The sequence below is a fragment of the Pan troglodytes genome, chromosome 6 (assembly GCF_028858775.2).
Source record: "Pan troglodytes isolate AG18354 chromosome 6, NHGRI_mPanTro3-v2.0_pri, whole genome shotgun sequence".
NCBI classification, from domain to species: Eukaryota; Metazoa; Chordata; class Mammalia; order Primates; family Hominidae; genus Pan; species Pan troglodytes.
The window spans coordinates 61,010,664-61,035,494 of NC_072404.2; the positions used below are offsets into that span (position 1 = coordinate 61,010,664).

Below are 24,831 nucleotides of genomic sequence, written 5' to 3' on the forward strand. Positions count from 1 at the left end.
GGTGAAGAGAAGGCCTAGAGAGCAGCCTTGGGAGGAAACTCACAGGCACGGGGCAGCCCAGGCAGGGCTCCAGGCGGAGGTAACCAAACCCAGGGTCCGCTGCTCGCTGCTCGAATCCAAACACACGAGAGAACTGGTGGGAGGAAAAGAGTGCCAGCAAGCCAAGAAGATGGCCAACTAGCATCCTACAGCACCACCTCGAGTCGCTACAAACTTTAGGCTATTTTATGTTAAGGGCAGGAGAGAGAGGAGGGGGTTGGGATCAAGAGGTAATGGAGGACCGCAGACACCTGGGAGCCAGCACGGGTCCAAGAAGGTGGAGAATGGCTTTGTCACAGTGCTCTTGGTCACAGTGCTCTTGGTCAGGTCACAGTGCTCTTGGAAATCTTTCACAAAACATAGTTGTTTACATACTTCTCCTTTAGTCCCAAAGCTAGTTTTAAAAACTACATGATTGCTGTTAATTTTCTCTGTACTCTAAAATTATCCTCCCCTACGTGCAGGAATGGGTAAAGACCCCTTAAAAATGGAGTTGTGTTCTTTTGCTGTTTCACTGTGATAGCATTACAGAGGAAAGCCGTGACTTTGGAGACATAGAGGGGCTCCGCATTGCTCCCAGGTGCGCCCCAGGAGTTCTGGGAACAAGATCAGGGCAGGAAGGCCGATTCTAGACCTCACACCCGGCGGGAGCGAGCTCTGCCCTTGCCGGAACTGACCAGGTTGCGGTTGCGGTTGCGGTTGCAGCTGACCTGCACTAAGGCAGCCCGGCTGCAGAGGGAGAGCCTGGGAAGTGCAGGTAATGCAGTCCTCAGGCCTCCTCCACACCCCATTTCAGTCATGCAGACCCCAAACCCTGCGGGGCTCTGTGCCAAGGGCTTCAGGCCTGCGGTGGCTCTAGCGGGAAGGTGGGGAAGAATACCCTCTTTTCTTGACTCACCATGACCCCCGGCCCAGCCTCCTGATTTGGGTTTGATTTTCTCCATTGTACCAGACTTGGGCACTCTCTGGCTTATTTGTGCATCATTGCCTCCACTCCCTGTGGGAGCGCTGCTCTCACGGGGGCAGCCTGGGGTGTGGAAAGCCTGAGAGCCCTGCAGACCGCTCGTGCTTCAGGCCCCATGGCCAGGACCTGGAACCCCTTTGCTTTTTCCCTGCCCCCTTCTTCCCACCTAGAATTCTAACGTTTGCCTGGAGGTGCAGCAGCCATCTTGCAACCAGGAGGGATGCCAAGCACCTACTGTGTTAGTTTTGTTACCTGGAGCCTTTCCTTAAGACTCCTTAGTCCTTCCCAGCTTGCTCTGTTTCCACTCTCTTCCCCCTCAGTCTCTCCAGCTCCTCCCTCTAGTAGCACAGAACAGTTAATAATCACAGTGGTCATTCACTGCAGAACAAGAAATAACGAGGTGCCGCGGCACAGAGCCTCATTTATTTTGGAGTTTTCATTCGTAAACAAGATAGAATTGAGTATCCTCTTGCTAGTAAATTATCTGAAATCATTGGCATAACGCATCTTGCTTAATAAAGACTGCAAGGCTGCTACAAAGTCAGAAGTTCTGTCCAGAAGTTGGTTTGGTATCTTCCTTCTTCCCTACTTTTTTAACTCACCCCCGAATTTACAAACAACACCAATTTTCTGTGCCTCTCCTACACAGCATCCCCCCTGCAGCCCTCTAAACATGGCCACTATCCCAAATTGGGTGTCTATCATGTTCTTGCTTTTTAAAAACAGTTTTATCACAAATGAATGCATTTCTAAACAACATGTTTCATTTTGTTTGATTTTTGTTGATTCTTAGTTTAGGTGGTCACCTTTCTCCACTTGAGACTATGCTGGTAAGATTACCCATGTTTTGTCAAAGTACATTGAATTTATTTCCTGGGCTGTAGTTTCGTTTGCATTCAAACAAAAGATGACGAGAATTATAGGCCCCTTCCTCCTGCTTTAGCCTAAGTGGCATTCTGTCCTCCACGGTGAATTTTGCAGATGGCTCACATCATCACAGGCATAGTGTCAGGCCTCACTCAAGGATAGTTTTCTCCGACATCAGGGTAGTTCCCCTGCGAGGGAAGCAAGAACTGCCACAGGTGTGAAGGTTGTTTAGTGAAATGAGAGTGATTTGAATAGGTCATAAAAAGTGTTATTGCTTCTCTCATTTGGAATTGCTCTGCAGAAAACAGAAACGATCATTTTATTTCTCAGGAATGCATTTCATTAGCTCTAAGGTGATATCATCATATCGACATAGCCTGTACTGCTAAGAGAGAGGGTGACCCCACGATTTGCTCAGCGGCCCAACACAGAAGGATCTTGTGATCAATTGCATTTCTCTTGGTCCTGAATGCATGTAACTTCAGCCTCAACTCGCTTTCCATATGGTCTCAATAAACAAAATTCAGCAAAAAAATGAGTGCCCTAAGCACTGCAGGCACTAAGCATCCTCTGGAGCAAGAGCTGCGAGATCTGGCCTGGTCCTGGGTTTGGGAGCCATTCGCAGTGTGCCCTGGAGTGGCCCTTCCCCTCTGGCCTCAGTTAGCTCATCTGTAAAATGAGGACACTGGACCAGATGGTCTTCACTAATATCCCTTCCAGCTCCACAATTCCAGAATCTTTCAACTTAGAAAGAAACCCAGAGAGTAGAAACGTGACTGGCGAATTCCAGGGTGGGAAAAGCGTTCCAGCCGGTGGCCTGCACTGCATGCATATTCATGGTGCTCGCAGCAGCCAGAGATGCCCCATTGCTTTATTAATCTGCTTCACTGAGCCCAAGTTTGGGTTGGAGGTAGACCAAGACTAACTGGCAGGTGATGGAACTTCAGTTTTCCTTTCTCCCTAACAAAACAACAAGATCCACTGCCTGGTCCAGCCTGCCCACACGCATTTTGCAATAACAAAGACTCTCTGAGGCAGCTTCGAAAGTAGGAGCTATGCGGACTCTCCAGATTCTAAAGTTAGAAGGTGAAAGCAATCGCCTGCACCTGTCCTGGGATTGAGCATGGCCTCATCTCACAGGAGGACAGGAGCACAGCCCCTCCTCCTGATCCGAGGCCGGGGTTGAGCACAGCTTCATCTCACAGGAGAACAGGAGCACAGCCCCTCCTCCTGATCCGAGGCTGGGATTAAGAATGGCTTCATCTCACAGGAGGACAGGAGCACACCGCCTCCTCCTGATCCGAGGAACTCATCCAGGCTCTGCTACTCACTAATGGGTAGGACCTTGGCAAATCCTGCATCCCCTGTACAGTGAGATGTGGGACCAGAGGGTCCCTAAGGCTACCCCATCTCTAACGGATTGAGATCAGACAACCTGTCTATAATAAAAGAAACACACGCAGATGCCTATTCAGAGAGATATAAATGTATATACAGGAAAAGAACTTGGAATCCAGATGCTGCCTTCCTCCGTGTCTGGGGTATTCATTAAGCACCTGCTCTGTGCTAGACTCAGGATTTGTGTCCTTCAAACACTAGGCCAAGGTTAAGCAGGCAGTAATATTATATAACATATGGAATACACAAATATTCCATTTCACAGATGAGGAAACTGCATCTTAAAGACAGTAGTAACTTTCTTAATAACACGTGTATTAGTCACACAAATACAAAATGTCAATGTTAGGAATTGAACCGGGGCCTGACCCTAAGTACAAGCTACATAAACAATAGATCTTGGATGTTTTTGCATGGTGGAAACCACCACGTGAAGAAACTGCTGAGCTCCTCATGGTGGGGCACTGCCCGCAGTCTAGGTGGAGCGTGTGCTCTGGGCTCGCACCTCCCAGCAAGCCGGCTTCTCTCTCAGCATCCCCCGTCTAAACACTGTAATTGGGAGGAAAAAGATTGACAAGTGACTCAGTTATGGCTGCACTTCTGTGATGAGCTGCACATAGAGGGTGAAAAGGAGCAGTTCTGCTTACCTTTGAATTTTTCTGAAAAAAGAAGGAGCAGAGATGCATTAAGCCTGTGGAAGCACTTCCTGGCACTGGGTGTTTCCAATTCACCACTGGAGCGATTTTTACACACCTACATGAAATAAAGACCAGACAGTTGGGGTGGCTTCGTCACATAGAAAAATCTGTAACAATTCTGTGGAAATGAGCTTAATAATTTTTAAATAACTCATCTAGAAGGAAATTGGACTTTTTAATATGCAGGCACAGCTTTTTTCTCAGCAATTCAAGGTAAATATTTTATAGAATGCCCACAGTGCTCTCGCCTGTTCCCAAACATTAGAAAAACCATAAACCATAAGGGTCCCCCAATGCCATGCACAGTATTATGTAAAATGCGAGTCTCTTTTATAAGTGGGAAAGAAGCATAAGCTGAAAAGACATACAGCTGTTTGGATTTCAATTTGGGGAACCAAGTGTATCCGCCTCATAGGAAAACTCAGATTCTGGTGAAAAGCAATAACCACATTATGGCAGCAGAACAAGGGGCCAAAAGGGAGAAAAACAAAATGCAGTGGCTGCCTGTGTCTTCCCTCCCTTCCTTCTCCCTCAGTCCACTTGGTCAAGGAGTGGAGAGCAGATGTCATGAGCAGTGCAAGGTTAGAAATAACCAGGTCCATGCACGTTTGTGTCTTTCCACAATATCAGACTTCTACTGATGCTATTTCAGTCACTAAAGCCAGGAGCTCCATGGAGTTCCCAAGGAGGCATTCTCCTTAGTACACCTTGTTCACTCAGCAGTCAGAGCTATGGGCACACAGGCTCAGGCCACTCCACCAGTCAGACAATATTGCAAACCATACTTCATCAATCTATAAATATTACAGGGTCCATATTCTGCAAAAAACAAAGTAACATTTAACAGCAAGAGGAAAATGAGATAGTAAAAAGGGTTAACGAGCCAGTCCAGGGGATGCGAAGAAGACAAAAAGAGTCCTTTTCTGGGCCAAGTGGTCCATCAGTCTTGGAAGGAAGAGACTTAGAGGTGGCAGAGCCTTCAGTGGCAGATGCCAAGTTCTCACCATGAGTGACTGCAAGACAATGTCAGTTAAGATGACCATTTGGAGCTGCCAAAGGCTTAGTGTTTGTGCCCTTATCTGGTTGGATGCAGTCTTTATTTTTTGTGTATTCATGTTTTTGTTTTATTTATGTTGTTGTTTTATTGTCTATTGTTTTTTATTTGTTTATTTAGACAAAACATCTTATCCTTGTTGGCAGAGTGTGAAATATGAAATGGGAGTGTTTTCTAGGCTGGAGTTAGTTATGTCAGGGGTGCTCTATACAGCAGCGGGGAAGAAGCGGATGTCAGGCCAAGTGCCTTCCCAGGACAGCGCTAAGCCACTGGCTTCCAGGGTGGTGCTAGACCAGCCACCTAGGGTTCCAGCTGAGACTGTGGAACAAGGCTGAGCTTTATTAGCAGATTTTCTGGAGTCAGAAGTGTCTCGGCAAGGTGACAGGAGAGCCAGGTGGCTCTGTCCATGGAGATGCAGGGGGTAGGGAGGGGGCCGCAGGTGTTCAGTCTTGCTGGATGGATGCCAGGCTTGCGCTCGTTGTGCTGTGAAGAATTGAGAATCCCACCGTCAACAGATCAATCTGCTTGGCCCTCCTGCTGCAAGCCTGAAACAGGGTAAATCATGAAATGCCAGGCAGAGATGCGTGCTGAAGCCTTTTACAGCAGTACACCTGAGTTCGTGGATGAGGAAGATCCTTTTCTTCACCCATGAAGGCAAAGAAGAGAGACATGACTTCTGGCAATTTTTGGCCAGTCACCCAGACCCCCTCATTTTCATGTTTTCCTGATTGCTCCTCTTCATCCTTCCTGCCACACCTGCTCAGGCCTTTCTCCTTCTGCCTCTTCTTTTCGGTTTTTCTCTCTTTTAAATATATCTTCACTGGTGTGATCCAGTGAGAACACTGGCCTTGGGCACACAAGGGCTGGAATCCTGACTCAACGCGAGGCAGTCTTGTGATCACAGACAATTGACTTACCCTGCTGCACTGTGGTTTTCTCACATATGAAATGAAGATAATGCCGCCAATGACTGGCGTGACAGACTGCAGGAGATGTGTGCGAGACATTGCTGGCCGCGTCATCACAGGGCTGCCACTTGCACCTCCTCAGTCACTGATGTTACAGCAGCCAGTTCCCCGCTGAAAGCCACCGCCCTGTCCTTTGCTCCCACTGACCACCTGGGATGTCTCTCCCACCTGTCCTTGAGCACGCAGAAGAGAGGTGTGCCTCCTGCTGAAATAACACGTGGTTCAGAGGAACACGGAGTCACTGCAACTGATCACACACTCTTGAAAGCAGAGGTTTCCTGCCTCGTGTTCAGCCAGTCATGTTCCTATCACAGAGACAGGTTGTCTAATGCTGGCCAACCCCACCAGGCATGGCACCTCTGCCACTGTGAGTCCCAGGAGCAGTTGTAAATGCAAATTTTAGTCATCGCCATGTAGGTTCTTATTTGTGATAGGAAAAGCTGTAAAAGCAGGGGGTTAGCTCTAAGTGGTTGTAAGGAGGGGTCACGGGCACACACCTCGCAGGTTCATAGTGAACACTGAGTGAGGGAGAGTGTGACAAGGCTAGCATGAGGCCTGGTCCCAGTGAGTGCCGGTCAGTAGTGCTCTCCCTTCCCTATTGTCACTACTTCTTTATCCTTGTCCATTCAGACGTCAGTGAGGAATACATAACAAAAAACAAACAAACAAAAAGGGCAAAATCAGAACAAAATGCATGAATCCAATGTTTTCCTCTTCATGTGGATCTACTGTATCTCTCGTCCAACTTACAACTTGGACTCCACGAAGACAGAGACTGCCCTTCTGGCTTGGCAGCTATAGCAGTCAATATATTATCAATGCCCTGTCCAATGTCAGTGCCAAGGAGACTTTAGGAGTGACCCTGAGGGTCCTGCCAGGGAGTGTCTTCTAGACATGCATCTCCATTTTTGTTGAGTCTGTGGAAACAACTTTTGAAACAACTTTTCAGTAGTACATGGGCCAAAATTGTATAATATTATAAATATTGTTGAATGTCCTGAAATGAAAATATTGCACTGTGTTACAAACTCATCCCATTCCAGTCAGAGACCAAATGAAACTGAAGGTAGAGAAAATGCCAAGTGAGGGAGCAGGATCTCTTCCCTCATGGCTCAGCTTTTCCAGGCCGGGTACAGGGAGGGCTTGCGGCAGGCCCAGCCACCATATAGCCCTGTGGCTTCAGAGCCTGATGCCCAGATAGGAGCCAGCTGGTGACAGGCACAGAAGGCCCATCTGCAGCCAGAGGCAGAAACATGAGGCGGAAAGCAGCAGACAAGGGTGAGCTCCACAGGACTTTCTGGCCAAATTCGTAACAATCTGAAGAGCCAAATAAATGATGATGGCAAAAGATTATAAACCAGTGGGTAAACAGGATTCATGAGTCCATAGTGACAAATAAATGAAAGTGAAAGCACTTCCTTCAAGTTGAATGCCAACTAGTAATTACAGAGTAAAGGGTGGAAAGGTCGCATGCTGACCCTCACCCTGATGGGCATGGCCACCAGGGCCTCCGCAGAAGTCAGGGCCTTGGTGCCCGCTGTTCTGGTGGGCACTGCACTCTTCACAACGCGTGCACCGTAGTCAACAATCAGATAGCAACAACAATAGTAACGAAGGTCAGTCCGCTGAAGAATGTTCTTGACAAAGTGCCAAAAATTATTAATTTCATTGTCTTATTTTAAACCATTGTATGGAGGGCTGATGGACTTGTACAAAGCTGTGCATATTTCATGTGTACATCGCAATGAGTCTGGGGACACGCATGCAGCCTAGAAACCATCACCTCCACCAAGGCCATAAACACATCCATCCCCTCCCCAAGTTCCTCCCGCCCCTTTGCTATTGTTACTGTTTTGTTGGGGATTTCTTTGTGACAAGAGCACTTCATGTAAGATCTACACTCTTAGTGAATTTTCAGCACTCAGTACAGAGCTATTAGACACAGACACCTTGCTGTAAATTAGATCTCCAGAATTTATTCAGCCAGCACAGCAGAAACTGTGTGCCTTTGACTATCTCACCCTCACCCAGCCCCAGTAACCACCATTCTGCAATCTGCTTCTATGAGTGTGACCACTTCAGACTGCCTGTAAGATCATACAGAATTTGTCTTTCTGTGCCTGGCTTATTTCACTTAATGTAATGTGCTCCAGGCTCATCTGTGTGGTCACAAACGACAGGATTTTCTTCTCTTGAAGGATGAGTCACATTGTCTCATGCATGTGCACCACATTTTCCTTTTCCACTCTTCCATTGGTGGACATAGGTTGATGCCGTATCTTTGCTGTTGTAAGTAGTGCTGCAGTGACCATGGGAGTGCAGGTGTCTCTGGACACACTGATTCCATTTCCTTTGGGTGTATAGTAGTGGGATTGCTGGATCATATGGCAGTTCTATTTTTAATATTTGGGGAACCTCCATGATGTTTCCACAATGGCTGTACCAAATGTATTTCCACCAACAAAGTAAAGAAGTTCTCTTGTGCTGTATCCTTGCAGCACTTACCTTTGTTGTTTCTGTTTTTTTAATACTAGACATCCTAGCAGGTGTGAGGTGATAGCTCCTTGTGGTTTTGATTTGCATTTCCCTGGTGGTCAGTGATGCTGACCATCTTTTCATATACTCCTTGGCCATTTGTATATCATCTTTGGAGAAACGCATGCATAAAGTACTTCTGCTGAATGCTGAGCCATGACAGTCATTCTAAGGAAAAGCACTTGTGCTAAATTTTTTTCTTTTTTTTTTTGAGTTGGAGTCTCACTGTGTCACCAGGCTGGAGTGCAGTGGCGCAATCTTGGCTCAGTACAACCTCCACCTCCCGGGTTCAAGCGATTCTCTTGTCTCAGCCTCCCTAGTAGCTGGGTCTATAGGCATGTGCCACCAAGCCAGCTAATTGTTGTATTTTAAGTAGAGACAGGGTTTCACCATGTCGGCTAGGATGGTCTCGATATCTTGACTTCGTGATCCACCCACCTTGGCCTCCCAAAGTGCTGGAATTACAGGCGTGAACCACTGCTCCCGGCCGCTAAATTTGATTTACAAGCGAAGCTAGCCAGCTTTTTCATGGAATACCAAATTCACTTAAAGAATGAATGACAGACAAATATGTTATTTACACTTGGATATTAGGCAGACATGTGCTCAGAAATGAACAAACTGGGGCTGTTGCTTTAAAAAAAATAACTCTAGTTGCCAATGAGAAAATTCAAGGTTTTTAATGAACACTAAAATTTTGGAAAACCTGCAGTTCACTAGAAACTCAAGGTACAGAGGCAGCCTCAGGCCAAATTTAGTTTGATTTAACAATTCTCACCCTAGGAGACTCCCAATTTATTAACAAATTAATGTTTTTGAAGAATCTGTCAAGAAGAAAATAAATGTTTTCCTCCAAGCATACTTGTCCAACACAGCAATTCTTAAACTTTTTGATCTCAAGATCCCTGTTCATGTTTTAAAATTATTATGTGAAGGAGTATGAGAGATTCCAGCAAGAGAAAAGGGCATTGTGTCTGGGATTTGTAGCAGCCAGTAGCCGGTATGAGCAGAAATTGGATCTGAAGGCCTGATTCCAGAAAGAAAGAAACTCAGGGCATGGAAGAAACAGCTGTGGATGGTTTCAGAACTTTGCCAAGCAATTCCTCAACATATCTCACTGTGCTCCTCTGCTTACTCGGATTGTTCTCCATGACAAGACCCCCAGAATCATTCCTTATCCCATATTTATCTGGACCAAGTGAAAACCTGAGTGCAGAGATCACGGATGAGGTCCTTCCTGTTTGGATTCACTCTGCTCCCGGTGTCTGTCCTTTCGAGACATCACAAGCCCATCACCCTCTCATAAGGGCTCTGCTTCATCATTCCCCAGCTGCTGCTCTTGTTGGGCTAAGGGATGAAGACTACACAGGCTGTCGAGTTCTCCTCCAGGATACTCACTGCCTCCCAGGTGGTCTACTGTATCAACCCATGAGCATGGTCAGCCCTGAGACACTGTCAGGAAGTGAGAGGCCACCGTAGGAGTGTCACGCTAACAGCCAACCCAGCGGCCCCCATGAAGGCTGACGCTTGGCATCCCTGGAGAATGGGTCACGCTTTTACCTCATCGCATAGCCATAGTCTCTGCCTCCACAGCCTTCATTTTCTCACTTTTTCTATCAATGCCCAAGAAAAGAATGTTTTTCCATGCAAAACCCAGCAAAGAAATAAAGAAGTCCCCAAGCCTGTGTGCAGGGTTAAAGGAACCTCATGAGAGTGAAGCACTAGGCTGTGAAGGGGAGAAACCCACTTGGGAAAAGCCTACCACTTCGGGGAACCTGGATGACGGCCCACAAAGCATAGTGCCACAAACAGTGACTCTGAAAGTTCGTGTTCCGTGGTTCCAAGATTTGAAGCAGTGTTACTCCTCAGAGGCCTTTGTTACTAATCCCCACAGTGGGCTTTTTCCACCACAGGTTTTAACCTAGCTTTGAACTATGTTCAAGTCCTATGAGGTTGCAAAGCACCACCCCAATATTCTTATACCTATAATGGGGCACAGAAGCTACTGAAGCATTTGGTAGGGCTGTGGCTGCCTGTGCAGTGGGCTATGTGAAAATCAACTGGAGTCTCCTGGAGAGTGGGCTCTGGAAGTCTCCTCAGTCATCGGCACAGGCTCTTGACCTCTCGTGCACTATATGACCAAAGTCTACGCAGGCTATGTGGGCTATTTGCGATTCAAGTCCAACTATGTGCTGCTTCTAACCTAGGCAGTATTCCAGACTGCAGTCCAGCTGAGCGTGGAATGTGTATCCTGGTGCCCGGATTCCACACCTCACTGCCTTGGTGATTCAGCAGACCCTCATCACTGTGACTGCAATTCATCAGAGAGGGCTTAGCCTGTGATCAGCATTCAGTTTGTAGTTTACAGGAGTTATTTTGCAGTCACTTCTAGAATTTTCCTAATAAGAAGAATATCTAATGCCTATCAGCCAAATGCCAAGAGGAAGGAGTTCAGAGCCCTGCTATGAGTCAGAACCCAGATGGGCCGCACCCAAAGGAGCTGAGCAGTATCACGCCAACAAAGTTCTAACTCTACAACATCAACTACTGCAGTGCTTCGCAAAGTTACTGAATGAAAACGCAGGGTTTTGAGATGGATGTCATATGTTTTGCCATAAGTTGACATGCTTTGCAAGTCTGGATTCTAATGAATCTTTTTTTTTTTTTTTTTTTTTTTTTTTGAGACGGAGTCTCTCTCTGTTGTCCAGGCTGAAATGCAGTGGCACAATCTCGGCTCATTGCAATCTCTGCCTCCCGGGTTCAAGCGATTCTCCTGCCTCAGCCTCCCAAGTAACTGAGATTACAGGCACGCATCACCACGCCTGGCTAATTTTTGTATTTTTAGTAGAGACAGGGTTTCACCATGTTGGCCAGGATGATCTCAAACTCCTGACCCCAGGTGATCTGCCCACCTCGGCCTCCTAAAGTGTTGAGATTACAGGTGTGAGCCACCACACCCAGCCCTGATTTTAATGAACCTTTTCAAAACCACAAAAAAAAAAAACCTCAGTTTTAGATCAGACAGCTATGTGCCCGCCTGAACTAAACTCAGTTGACAGGGCCCATTATCACAATTCAACAACTCATGTTGAAGACCCCGTGAAGAGCAGTAACAACAATTCTAGTTGTGATCACTTGCAAGGGCATGCTAACGGCACAGAAACCAATCATGGGAAAACTCCAGCGCTCCCAGAGTTGACGTTCCCCGCCTGTCAGCACAAATACAAACTGGACCAACCCTGTTGCTTGGCTTCAATACTTGTTTGATCTTACCAGAGTAGGCAACACATGGACATTTTTGTCTCATGAGCCATTTTCCTCTGTTGAACTTATGATTCTCTGAGAACCTGAGAATTACAATAACAGCATTATTTACAAGCTGTGATTTGATAATGTGCCACTTAATGTTTTACATGATTATTTTGCATTTTGTGCTTTGCCGAGCTTTGTTGTTGAAGCTCCATGTCAAGAATAGCACCACACGCCCCTGTGTGCCTGCAAAATGACAGCCTCTGCAATTCCCTGAGGCCCGGGAGGGACAATGAGCCTTCTCCCCACATGACCCTACATGAGGGTTTCAATGCTATGTCAGTGCAATATGTCTACAGGAGGAGGCATACAAGGAATTTCCAGAGGTTTCTAGGAGTATTTGTAAGTAAAACAGTAATAGAGGTGAGGACGGTGGGAATAAACACCTAATTTTTAAATGGTAGAGATTGTGCTAAATAAAATGTATTCAAAAAATTACTAAAGACTCCAAAGAGCTTTGGTTATGTGGTTTAAATCTATCAGTACTCACTGAAGTAGAAATTAAAGGTAAGAAACTTTTCAAGTATTTATTAATTCATTTAAAATAACAATAATAAACTACATGTTAACATAAATGAAAAAATTATTTTAAAAAATAATGATTTTCAAATGAAAATTTAGTAAGGGGAGTGGCACATTTATGTTTTCACAAATACCTTTAATCTGTTGTGGTATGCTATCATGATTGAAATATTTGCAGAAAATCTGGAAAAGGGAAGAGTATTCATCTTTTTGGGGTAATTGTGGATATTCTTTTTGATATTACACCAAAACGCAAAAATAGTAGTTTATCAAAGGTTCCTTGCAATGTGGAACGTGAAACCATGTCAATTAAGGCTTCTTATTCTGTCACACTCATATCCATTGCAGCTTGAATAGATCTTTTACTCAAGCAGCATTTTGTAGCAAAATGCACTGGTCATTTGGAAAATACTAGATCCTTGAGTTATGAATTTTTTCAAATGTTGTCACATTTCATTATATGATACCGCAAATCACATCTGTTCATGCCACTGCTTATCTCATCAGAGAAGTCATTAGGTATTGGAAAACTGTCAGGCTCATGGGGGCAGACATAAGTTTTCCAAAATCAAATTTATTTCTTTATAAAATATAATCACTGTTTATTTATTAATCAAAGTCAAAATGGGAAATAAAATATTTACCAGATCACTGCACTAATCCCTTTTCTGCTCTGATTCATAATTTAGGATTCCTAGCTATCAGAGATAGCAGGGTGCCAGCTGGGGTCAGGTTTCCTCTCCATCTTAGAAGTTCTGTGCTGAAAAATGTAGTTTCTTTTCATGGTGTGACCTTTTTATGAGTCCTAAGTATAGACTGGCCATTTGTAGTTGAGCTTCTGTATGGGAGCCTTCTGGTATCTTCACATAGCTGTGTTGTGTGTTTGGGGAAAGAGCTCTGCTTTTCCCACATTGAGGAAAACTCACTGCTTCCTAGGACTGGTGCATTACTGTCTTCCAGGAACTTCTCTTCAGAGTTCTCTTGGTTTAGATCCACTATTTCCTGGATCGCACAGCTTTTTAAAACTTGCTATTTGTTTTTGCCAGGTTACAGCCTTGCAGTAGTTTTCAAGAAAGATACAGAGGAGTGAAAGCAGAGGTCTCAAGGCCCTCACTGGCATGGGTGGCTTCCAAGCCCTTGGCCTTAAATTCACATGACTAATATTTTTGTAAAATTTGCAAAAATAAAACCATTCCTTTTCTACACTATCAATAAAAAACAAAATTTTGGGCCGGGCACGGTGGCTCGTGCCTGTAATCCCAGCACTTTAGGAGGCCAAGGCAGGTGGATCACGAGGTCAGGAGTTCAAGACCAGCCTGGCCAACATACTGAAATCCCATCTCTACTAAAAATACAAAAATTAGCCGGGCCTGGTGGCGGGCGCCTGTAGTCCCAGCTACTCAGGAGGCTGAGGCAGGAGAATCGCTTGAACCCGGGAGGCGGAGGTTGCAGTGAGCCGAGATTGCACCACTGCACTCCAGCCTGGGTGACAGAGCGAGACTCTGTCTCAAAACAAACAAACAAAGAAATAAAAAGAAACAAAATTTTGGTCAACCTTAGTAAAGAAAGGACTGAATATTTCTACTCTATAAAAATATTATGAATTGTCATTATATCAAAAGCAATCAAAGGGTGTGGGAGGAAAATACTGGCTGCCCTTTTTAGTGGAGTGGGGTTGGCACAGTAGGGCAGGTTCTCAGCTGGTCCACACCATCACCATCGCTGCACCCGCCGGCCAAGTGCAGAAGGACTTCTGCACGTCCTTCCCTTGTGGTCTTCTTTGCACTCGCCAGCACCATTCCTAAATGGTCTTTGCATTTTCCTCTTTCATCTGACACACAGATGCCTACGTGTCACTTTTGTTTTCTGAAATTATACAGAATTATCCTTTGCATACACTGTGGTGTTCGAAGCCCCATCTGATTTCTAGTTTTGTGTGATGACATCCACCACCATCATCACCCTTCATGCACCTCATATCCCAATATCTGCTTGGCTCACTATTTCCAGAAACTGTTTCTGCTGCCTGGGATGTCTTTATTGCCATCCATCCCACAGGACTTGGCTCACAACCCAGTCCTTCTCTATAAAGCTTCCATAGACCCAAGCATCCTCCTCCTCCCAACCGAACTAGCCACACGCCTGCTGAACTCTGCTAGTATATCTGTGGTAGCTCCTGCCCTTATATTCACTCATGTGACTCTCTCTCTCTAGGTCATGAGCTTCTGCAGACAACAAACTCTTTACCCTGGGCAGCTAGCACAATGGTTTGTAATTAAATAATATTTATCATTTAACTAGAGAGATTAGCAAGAGATATATATGGTTCTGTGAATAGGACCTCCTTGGGTAGAAAGATCAAGAAGAGCCAGAGAACCAGAACTACGCAGATTTTTTCCTGGGGAAGCTCAATTATATTCTGAGTTTGCTGAGACTTTGCATCTTTGAAATTTAGAAAACTAGAGCAGTAAGAGCCTCTTTCCTCTGGTTTCATCATTAAGAGTGACGCAGAACTGCCTCCTTCAGACCATGACCCGAGTTTCAGGTTAAGTGAGGAGGCTCCGGCAAAGCGATCTCTCCACATTCCTCCAGGAGAGGACTGTGCAGATTGCAAAGGAAGGAGGCATGCCTGGCCATCTGAGAGCTGTGACTACAGCTCCCTCCAGACGATTTCCAGTGGAGCAGACCTCATAATGTGGAGGTCGGCATACAGTACAGTCTGTCTCCTCGACCCCAGCTCCCACTCCTGCAGTCAAAGAGCCTGGACCTGGGCTCTGAGCCCTGTACAAGGATGAGAAGCAGAGGCAGCACTTCAGGTTTTTGTCCAGGTTTGATCATGAATGAGTAGAAGGCCCAGTAACTACCTTCCGCCTAAAAAAAACATTTTATTGGCTCCTCAAAAAGCAGGAATACAGGAGCAACTGACTCTTCTCTCTCTACCAACACCACCCTTTGACTCCCCTCACTTTGTCTCCTTTGCTCCTCACATGTTGCGGTGAAGGGAAATCCTAGGGTCAAATAGTTTGCAGGAGAGCAGGGCCAGTAGACGCAAGGCTCAGTTAAAGACTTGAAGACCTGGAGAGAGAAAATCAGGGGCCCAAATGGGACCTCTGCTGCCAGGATTCCAAACTCCTATTGTCAAAACTGTAAAATATTTTCAGAATCTAGTTATCAATTATTTTATTTTTTCTGTGATAGGAGAAAATCATGGAAGTCAATAAAGTAAGATTTAAAATAGGCCTCAAATTATTTTTTTACGGATGGCAAAAAAAGAATGCATGTAGAAAAAAGTACAACAGAGAAAACTTGGAAACATTTTTTTAAGTTGAAATAAAAGGTCAAATCATCCATCAGGGGCCCATGTTCTATTTTTTCTTTGCGGCTCAGGCACAGAGCTTCAGCACACAGCCTCCAGGGGGCTGTCCTGAGTCTAACCACAGTATTCCCGGAGAAAGGAGGCAAGGGCTGGGAAGGAGTGTGTCGCTGCTCTTCAGTGCCCTTCTAGGAGCTGGTGTCCACATGTCACTCGTGTCCCATCGGAGTGATTCACACGGCCACACCTCACTGGGAAGTAGAGTCTACTCTGGGTGGTTGTTCACCCAACTAAAAATTCCAAATGCATTATTGTAGAGAGAAGGGAGGGCAGGCATGGGAGAGTGCCAGTAGCCTCCAGCACAGGGTCAAATCCCAAGGACAATCTATGTTAGGCCAGCAGCAAATGAGGATGAAGACGCAAATGGGAGAGACTAAGAGGAACTGTGCAGGGAAGTCAGGGGCTGCAGCAGCCCAGCCAGAGAGGCCCAGACACAGAGATTCTTAGGAGGAAAACGAGGCAGCTGACTCCAGGAGAGAATCCAGGGGAAAAGATATATTTGGAGGGTTTTTAAGTAAAGTTATACCATAGGGTTTGCAGCATAAACGCTCTACACTGAACACCTACAAAATCCCTGATAAAGGTCTTGTGGCTTGTTAACGTGGTTTGGAGTGGACCTGTTTGGGTAAAGATTTGGGGGGACCCATGTCAGGGTGGGCTGAATCATTGTGCTTAAAACACACCAGAGATTGCATGGTGTATTGCAGCGGGTGATTGGTGATTGGTAGGTGAAAGAAAGATGTGTTCGTTCATCCCTGAGTGGAGAGATCTCTCTGGGCTAGCCACGATGTATGAAAACAGGGCATGAAGAATGTCTCCAGCCCACATGGACTGCATTCTTGCTGGTTGGGAATGTGTCCCCATGTTCTCCACCTTCCTCATGGCCCTCCTGTACTGGTTAAGAAGGAAGGGCCAGGTGCAGTGGCTTGTGCCTGTAATCCCAGATATGCAGGAGGATGGCCTGAGGCCACGAGTTCGAGACCAGCCTGGGACACATAATGAGACTCCATCTCTAAAGGTAGTTTGTGCCTGTAGTTCCAGCTACTCAGGAGGCTGAGGTACACTTGGCAATTGATTACCATTCACCTTGACATCAGTGAAAGTTTTCCTGGAGATTGGGGTGTGGTTGTCTTTTGCTTTACCCTGCTGTGCCTTTGCCCATGTTTGTCTTTCCTTGATTCCATGGTTTTCTGTGGAAACTGAGGGAAGCATGAGTTTGTGCCACTGTCTGGTGTCACAGAGGCCTGAGGTCTGAAAATGTACTCTCGACCTGAGGAGTTGTCGGGTGATGGGGAGAGCATTCTAGGCAGAAACAACAATATGAAAAAATAGAGAGTTAGGAGCCCAAAGCCACAAATCAGAAATCAAGAGCAAAGAGAGCTGGAGAAGGTAGGGTGGAGTAAAAACACGTCTAGAAAGATCTAGGGCTCAGTGAGTCAGCACATCTCCTCTGAGGCGTCAGCTCCAGTCAGCTGAGAACCGCAGCCTAGTGGGGGCCTCCCGCACATTGGAAAGAGTACCTGGATTAGTCAATGAGGTTTGCCTCCAGGGGCTGGTCCTCTTTAGGAAGACCAACAGACACAAGGATACCTCATCACAAGCCTAAGTTAAGGGCATAGAGGGCCTGGGATGCCACTAACAAGTCCAAGGTCTGTCTAAAGGGGCTCATTTCATAACTGAATGCCAAATACATTCAGTGATCTCAGGGTCCCAGGGCCTGCTCTTGACTAAAACTTAAGCTGAAACACCCTCTATTAAAAGCTGGCCAGAGGAGATGGTGGGTTGATTGTGGTTCCTGGGCCATGTTTGCCTCTGGAACACCAGTGCAGAGCAGCAGGGACAGGAAGAGCCCCAGGGACTTGCAGACTGGGAGGAGAGGCTTCCAGCTGCCTCTGAAAGGGAGCTTTGCTCTTTCCGATTTGCTGTTCTTTCTGTGAAAAAGTTTAAGTCCTTCTGGAGCTGGGCTGATGGCATGTGAGTGTCACCATGTGTCATTCTGTAAGTGCTCTCTGCAAATTCCTAGAGATTCTCCCTCATGCCCCAGGGGAAAAGCAATTTTTATTGTCCCACTGTGATCCACGAATCTTATCCCCAGTGTCTATGAATCCTGACTGTTGGACTTCAAACCCTCTGGGCCCTTTCTCAAAGAGCTCCACGGAAAGCAAGCTCCTGATGGCTGCCCTGACACTTCAGGCTTCCTGAAGTGTCTACTCAAAATAGTCCCTAACCTAAGGGCATGACTTTAGTAATGTAAGTTTTAAGCTTCCGCATGTCAAATTCCCCAATCCACCCAAAACATTTCCTAAGGGCTAGCTTCCTGGGACCCCCACATTCCCCATTTTTCTGCCTAAGCCCATGTCTGGACATGGCTTGGTTCATTGCTCACAAACGCTCCTACCCTCTCTCCCCACCACCCCCTCACTTGGGCCATGCATCTGTGTCATCTTCCAGCAGCTCCTGGATCTGATATTCATTGGCTGTTTAGGTTACTATTCCCTCCATGCCCATGATGCCATTGTGGTTTGTGCTTCTTCATGTGAAGTTAAAGGAGAAGATATCTAAGAACATAACCTTGAGAGCACTAGCAACCATGGGTGGACTGTGAGGAGAAAGCCAATGAAACATGTTGAGGAGAAATAGGCAGAGAAGCAAGCAGGCAGCTTTGCAGGAGTCAGAGGAGAGGAACATTGTGAGGAGTGCACGATCTGGGTCAAACACCAGAGGGATGGTGTGGAAGACAAGGACTGAAAAATGTCTACTGGATAATTCTACCAAGCGGGGCAGCTGGGCACAACCACAGAGGAACTGACTTAAGGGGAAATTGTGCAGCCAGTAGTCAGGTGGAATCCAGATGTCAGTGGGACCTAGTGGAAGGGGCTTCAATTTTTGAATCGCTCAAGGTTGGCCAGAAGCTGGCTCTGTAATCTTGGACAAATAACAACTTCTCTGAGCCTCAGTTTCTCTTCTATAAAATGGACATAAAACACCTTCCTTGCAGAGTGTGATGGTTAATACTGAGTGTCAACTTGATTGGATTGAAGGATACAAAGTACTGTTCCTGGGTGTGTCTGTGAGGGTGTTGCCAAAGGAGATTAGCATTTCATTTCAGTGGACTGGGAGAGGCAGACCCACCCTCAATTGGGTGGGCACCATCTAATCAGCTGCCAGTGCAGGTGGGATAACAGCAGGCAGACAAACGTGGAAGGACTTGACTGGCTGAGTCTTCCCGCCTCCATCTTTCTTCCGAGCTGGATGCTTCCTGCCCTCAAACACTGGACTCCAAGTTCTTTAGCTTTTGGACTCTTGGGCTTACACCAGTAGTTTGCCAGGTGCTCCCGGGCCTTCAGCCACAGACTGAAGACTGCATTGTTGGCTTCCCTACTTTTGAGGTTTGGGGACTCAGACTGGCTTCCTTGTTCCTTAGCTTGCAGACAGCCTATTGTGGGATTTCACCTTGTGATCGTGTGGGTCAATATTCCTTAATAAACTTCCCTTCATATATAGGTCTATCCTATCAGTGCTGTCCCTCTAGAGAACTCTAACACAGAAGAGTTGTGAAAATGACCGTTGGTCTGCCCTCACCCTTTCCCTCTTGTCCTTTAACCGCATGCGCTCAGTGTTACCTTCCGTGGCACCTGCTCACCGTCATCCCGTGGTGACTCGTGTGGGTAACTTCATCAGAGAAGACCCTGCCTGTCACCTCAGGTACAGCCCACGAAGTAAGGTGGCTGCAAGCGCAGATCCTGCACCTGCCCAAGGTGAAACAAATCAGCTCCCGGAGCCTGAGGTGCAAAGGGCAGGAAGCTCCCTGCGCACCCCTGCGGCCCTGGCGCGGCTCTCTCAGTCCCGCTGCCTCCCACTCCGAGCCCCTGCCGTCTGGGACCCGCTCCACCTCCCGCTCCCGGGCCCTCGGGGCATCCTGTCTCCATTCGCAGCCCAGTGCCCTCCACTCCCACGGCCTCGGGTACAGCTTCCACAGGGAAATCACCCACATCTGTGTCTCTCGCCTCGTTCCCGTTCCTGAGGCCGACGCGTGGCCACTGAGCACACAGATCCAGCACAGCGACCCTCGCCTTCCCCGCGCCCCGGGCAGAGGATGAGCACCAGGCCAGCCCTGCAGCTCAAGCCGGCAGCCCTGGGCTGGCTCCGCACCCGCGCCTCGGGCTTCCACGGTGGACCCAGGAGACACCCTCTCGCCCAGCCCAGCTTCCCTGCGGGACTGAGAGGGAGAAGGGAGGGGTCGGGGAGCGAAGGCGGAGGCAGAGCTGGGCTGAGGGAGGAGGCGGGACGGCGGCACCGGCGGGCTGGAGCAGCGGGATCCCGCGGTGACCGGGCGGATGGAGTGGCCGAGAGCGCCCCCTGCCGGCCGAGGGTCCCCCCTCACACACTCCCGGTGTGGCAGGGAAGGCGGGAGCCCGGTTCCTTGCCGGTGGAGCCGGCGGCTCAGCCGGGCCCCGCACGCACCGGCCCCGCAGGGCCAGGTCCCTGCCTCCAGGCCCACCTTCGGCGCTCGCAAACGTCCGGGTGGCTGTGGCCTGGCCACCATCCAGGCCTCGCCCACCGGCAGTTGCCCGGGTCCACACAGGGACAAGCTCGGTCTCCGCCGCGTCCCGCCTGAGCCTCGCCTGCGCCCAGGGGACTCCACGCTGCACGGGGAGAGGGCCGCTCCGTGTGACAATGCAAGAAGGGCGAGCTCTCTTTTCCACCTCTCATCTCAATGTGAACGGCGCCCTGGATAACAGAACTGTTCAGGGACTTCTGAGGAACTCGGCCAACGCTCTTGCCTCCCTACATTTTCCCGAAATCTGCCTTTCAAACAGGCTTCCTCTTGTCACAGACGAACCCATCTCCACGTTAGAGTGCATCGTGGCGTTTCCTATTTTCATAAAAGCCAGCGCCCTGGAATTGTCAGTCTGTTCTTACACTGTGAGTGTAACGGCCCGCTGTTAAATCTCAGCAAACCCTCGCGCGCCAGAGAGGCCAGCGCCAGAGCCCGCGCCCTGGAACGCGGCGGACCGCGGGTGCCCTCTGCGGGTGGCGCGTGGCCTGCGCAGCGATCAGGCCCTCAAGTCCCGAAGCCCCAGCGCCAGCCTCCGAAAAGCCGGCCCGGCAGGAAGGAGCCCAGTTCCTGCCCACTGCCTTCCGACGTCCTGTAAGTGGACCCCGCTGCCCGGGCCTCAGTGGTCTGGTCTGGAATGAAGAGTCTGAGCCAGGTGGTCCCAAGCGCTGCCGGGCTCCCACATTTTCTGACAATGAGGTAATCAGTCACGGGCACTTGCCAAGGTTTGGGCACCAGACTCTTTGACACCTGGTGTAGACTCAGCAAAATCCCATGATCCACTATGCCCTTCAGATCAATGGACTATCACCTACTTCATTCGGACTTTTCGACCTCAGGTGAGACTGGAGAGAAACCTGGGACAGAGGAGACAGCTGGCTGAGATTCCCGTTCCTGCGTCTGAAGGGTATGGAGAGTCCCTAGACAGTGGCACTCACGCCTGCTGCGCCCTGTGCTGCAGGTTGTACGCGATATAAAACATGACACTGACTGCCCGTGAGGATCTTGACAAGTTGTTTTGAAGATGGCATTTTGCTAAGTCCCTGAGGGTCACTGGTCCTCAAAGCGGCATGGCGGCATGGCGTGGCTGGTTCTGCCACATGCCAGCTGTGTGACCTCTGAGACTCCACTTCTTCAGTGCTGAAAATAAAGAAGGAGTTTTACTAAGGACCAAACAAGATAATGAATGTGAAACTGCTCCACGAACCCCAAAGAATTATGCACATAGATGCGATCATTAAGATGCGAAGCCATCGAGTTACCACCTGGCATGCTTAAACTGTAAAGAGTGGGTCAAAGTAAACTGAATTGGAAAATCCAAAGTTATGCAGAAAAACAATAAAGAGGTCTTACGTAGCAATACCGAACTTATGTCAGGCACTATTTCTCAAAACACAACTCCACTGAGATGCTCCAAGGAAAGAAAGGATTTTGTGGGCAAAAGCTTGATGCCCCTCCAGGGCACTCACAATGCTCGTCAGCACACAGAGCTACAAATAGTTCAGATTTTGCCACCCAATTTGTTGCCAAAAACATTCAATTTCCAGATCTGCTTTGGATTTCAGAATTGCAGATTCAAAACATTGTAAACCCTGGATTAAAACCCATTAAAAGTTTCCTGTCTGAGTTGCTCCTATGTCTCTCGTCTCTTCAGAAGAATTTATCTTTCTCTTTTTGACAATCATTCTTTCATAAGAATTGGTCTTTCAACCTACTTTTAGTTCACCTAGTTGTTGGAAATTTAGTAGAAAAAATAACCTTGCCATTTAGGGTTGATTTAGGTTAAAATGTCTAAGGTATATAAAGTGCTTATCATGTAACAAGGCACACGAGGGTTTATTACGTGTCATACTTCTACCACCTGTGGTGGAAGGGGTTTCTTGTGGCCTCAGGTCATGCAGGAGGGATTCCACCCCACAACTGCTCCAAAAAAAGCACCCATGCCACCACCTCACACCAATATTCTGAACCCCACGATAGTGACCTAACAAGTGTAAATAATAGTGAAAATCACAGGACAGACTAGTTGAACTCAGGACTGACCTAGAACATATGATATGCCAGATGACATGAGAGATGTAGACAGATGACATGAGAAAATGAGATCAATTGTCTAACAGTTGATTCATCCTTCAATGCCAGATTTTTATCTGCCATATAATTCTTACTGATTATATAGGCTGAAAGGCAGAGGAGGGATGATGATTCTATCCAATGAATATGGAGAATGGCTCCAAATTTTAACTCTCTAAAACATCACCATGTGCTGTGTCTTTTCCTACAAATCAGGATCTTTTTTCAACCAGTACATACCTCCTTGACCTGACAACACTTAATATAGGCAAAAAAAAAAAAAAAAAAACTGTTCCCAAGTTGAGTATAATCATATCTGTAATTATATCCATAATCACAAGGATAACCACGGTTCCCAAATTAGGTATAGTCATGTAATAGCAGGCCCAGTTCTGGGCTTTCTATGCCTTTTATCTGTTTGTTGATCCTCATGCCTGTGCCACACTGTCTTGATCACTGTAGCTTTATTGGCTTTCTATAAGTTTTTTGTTTGTTTGTTTGTTTTTGAGACAGAGTTTCGCTCTGTCGCCCGGGCTGGAGTGCAGTGGCGCGATCTCCGCTCACTGCAAGCTCTGCCTCCCAGGTTCACACCATTCTCCTGCCTCAGCCTCCTGAGTAGCTGGGACTACAGGCGCTCGCCACCACGCCTGGCTAATTTTTTGTATTTTTGGTAGAGACGGGGTTTCACCACGTTAGCCAGGATGGTCTCGATCTCCTGACCTCGTGATCCACCCTCCTCGGCCTCCCAAAGTGCTGGGATTACAGGTGTGAGCCACCGCGCCCGGCTGGCTTTCTATAAGTTTTGAAAGCTGGCAATGTAAGCCTGCCAACTTTTTTTCCCCTTTTTTCAAGATGGCTTTGCAGATTCTAGGTGCTTTGCATTTCCATATAGATTTTAAAATCATTTTGTCAATTCCTACAAAAAGTCCTGCTGGGCTTTCACGGAATGTATACACCTATTTGGGAAGAATTGCTATCTTAATAATAGTGACTCTTATAAGCCATAAACATGGTATATATTTCCATTTATTTAAGTTTTCTTCAATATTTTCACCACCATTGTGTAGTTTTCAGTATAGAGGTCTTACACATTTTTGTTGATTTACTGAAAAACATTGCATGTTTCTGTTCTTACAGTAAATATAATTTTTAAAATTTCATTTTCTAATTCTGTACTGTTAGCATACTAAATTTACATCGATTTTTGCATATTAACCATATAGACTGCAACTTTTTATTAGCTCTAGTGGTCATTTTGTAGATTCCTTAGAATTTTCTTTTTAAGTTAATCATCTTTTTATTGGGGAAAAAAACTAGCATTTACAATTCGGAATGGAAGTAAACTGTAATTTGTTGAACGGTAATGTTGATGACTGTGCTGAAGCCCACAGCCACAGCTTACTCTGCTGGCTCAAAGTCATGGTTCAGAAGGTTTTAAAAGCAGAGTCCAAAGATGCTCCCTTGGTAAAGGTTTTTTGTTAAAAATGTGTGTGAACAGTGACAGCCGTTTCACTCTAGAACAATGCAGACAACGCTAAATCAACATACGTGGGCATGCCACCAGGGTATGTCATCGTCACCATGGGTCACAGCACACAGAAGTACAAGATGACCATCCCGCTAGTGGGGCTACGTCTCAACAGTTTATCCTTCACCCCATTTTTCTGCACATCATCCTAAGATAAACCAATTTTAAATGTTCGTTTTCAGTAAACCAGTTATGACAATTTATACTAAACAAATTGAACCAGAATCCATTTGAATAGGTTTTGGATTTGTTTTCCCCTTTTTTTTTTTTTTTAAATACAAATGGCTGACTGCTCTCAGTCATCAGGCTGCATGCATGAAAAACTGGCCGGCCCAAACAGTGTATTAATCATGACTAAATGGAACTTTGAGGAGTCCTTATTATTAAGGTAGTACATGTACTTATATTGTAAAACTGATGTGTAGCTTGGTCTTTAGGGGACAGGACCACCAACAAATACATGCAGATTTTGTGTGTATGGATAGAAGGTACTTTTGACATTCAGTTTTGCTATACAGAAACAGAATGAATCAGTTGGGCATGGTGGCTCACGCCTGTAATCCCAGCATTTTAGGAAGCTGAGGCGGGCATATCACTTGACTCCAGGAGTTTGAGACCAGCCTCACCAACATAGCAAAACCCCGTCTCTACTAAAATACACAAAGATTAGCTGAAAGTAGTGGCTCACGCCTGTAATCCCAGCTAATTGGGAGGCTGAGGTATGAGAATCGCTTGAACTCAGGAAGCAAAGGTTGCAGTAAGCCAAGATTACACCACTACACTCCAGCCTGGGTGACAGAGCAAGATTCTGTCTTTAAGAAAAAAAAAGAAAGAAAGAAACAGAAACAAAAAATTAGAAACTTTTTTCTTTTTTCTTTTTTCTTTTCGCAAAAGGTAAGTAAAAGATTCCATTTGATTCTTCTAGAACAGGGAAAAGGGGTTGGA

General features: G+C 46.7%; 1 protein-coding gene across 2 annotated transcripts; it reads right to left on the reverse strand.

Annotated features, from left to right (window-relative positions):
• Nucleotides 1-15,221: 15,221 nt before the first annotated feature.
• On the reverse strand, nucleotides 15,222-21,909 carry LOC129144559 (uncharacterized). Of its 2 annotated transcripts, none has more exons than XM_054687553.2 (4): nucleotides 19,720-21,909; nucleotides 19,351-19,476; nucleotides 16,814-17,029; nucleotides 15,222-15,429 (listed from the first exon to the last, which is right to left on the reverse strand). In XM_054687553.2, exons 1-4 carry the CDS (start codon nucleotides 20,271-20,273, stop codon nucleotides 15,414-15,416), a joined length of 912 nt encoding a protein of 303 aa, XP_054543528.2. In that variant the 5' UTR covers nucleotides 20,274-21,909; the 3' UTR covers nucleotides 15,222-15,413. The 2 variants fall into 2 exon arrangements, with proteins under 2 accessions (XP_054543528.2, XP_054543529.2); XM_054687554.2 differs by lacking the exon at nucleotides 15,222-15,429 and adding an exon at nucleotides 15,544-15,918 and having other exon boundaries at nucleotides 16,870-17,029.
• Nucleotides 21,910-24,831: the final 2,922 nt, after the last annotated feature.

Bases quoted from the DNA above. Each gene is read 5' to 3' on its own strand.
- LOC129144559 (XM_054687553.2), bottom strand. From the start codon at position 20,273: ATGGTGGCCAGGCCACAGCCACCCGGACGTTTGCGAGCGCCGAAGGTG. The intron at 19,477-19,719 runs GTGGGTGATTTC...CACCTTGGGCAG, and splicing joins ACGAGGCGAGAGACACAGAT to GTGCAGGATCTGCGCTTGCA. The intron at 17,030-19,350 runs GTAACACTGAGC...GTTTCTGCCTAG, and splicing joins GTGAGCAGGTGCCACGGAAG to AATGCTCTCCCCATCACCCG.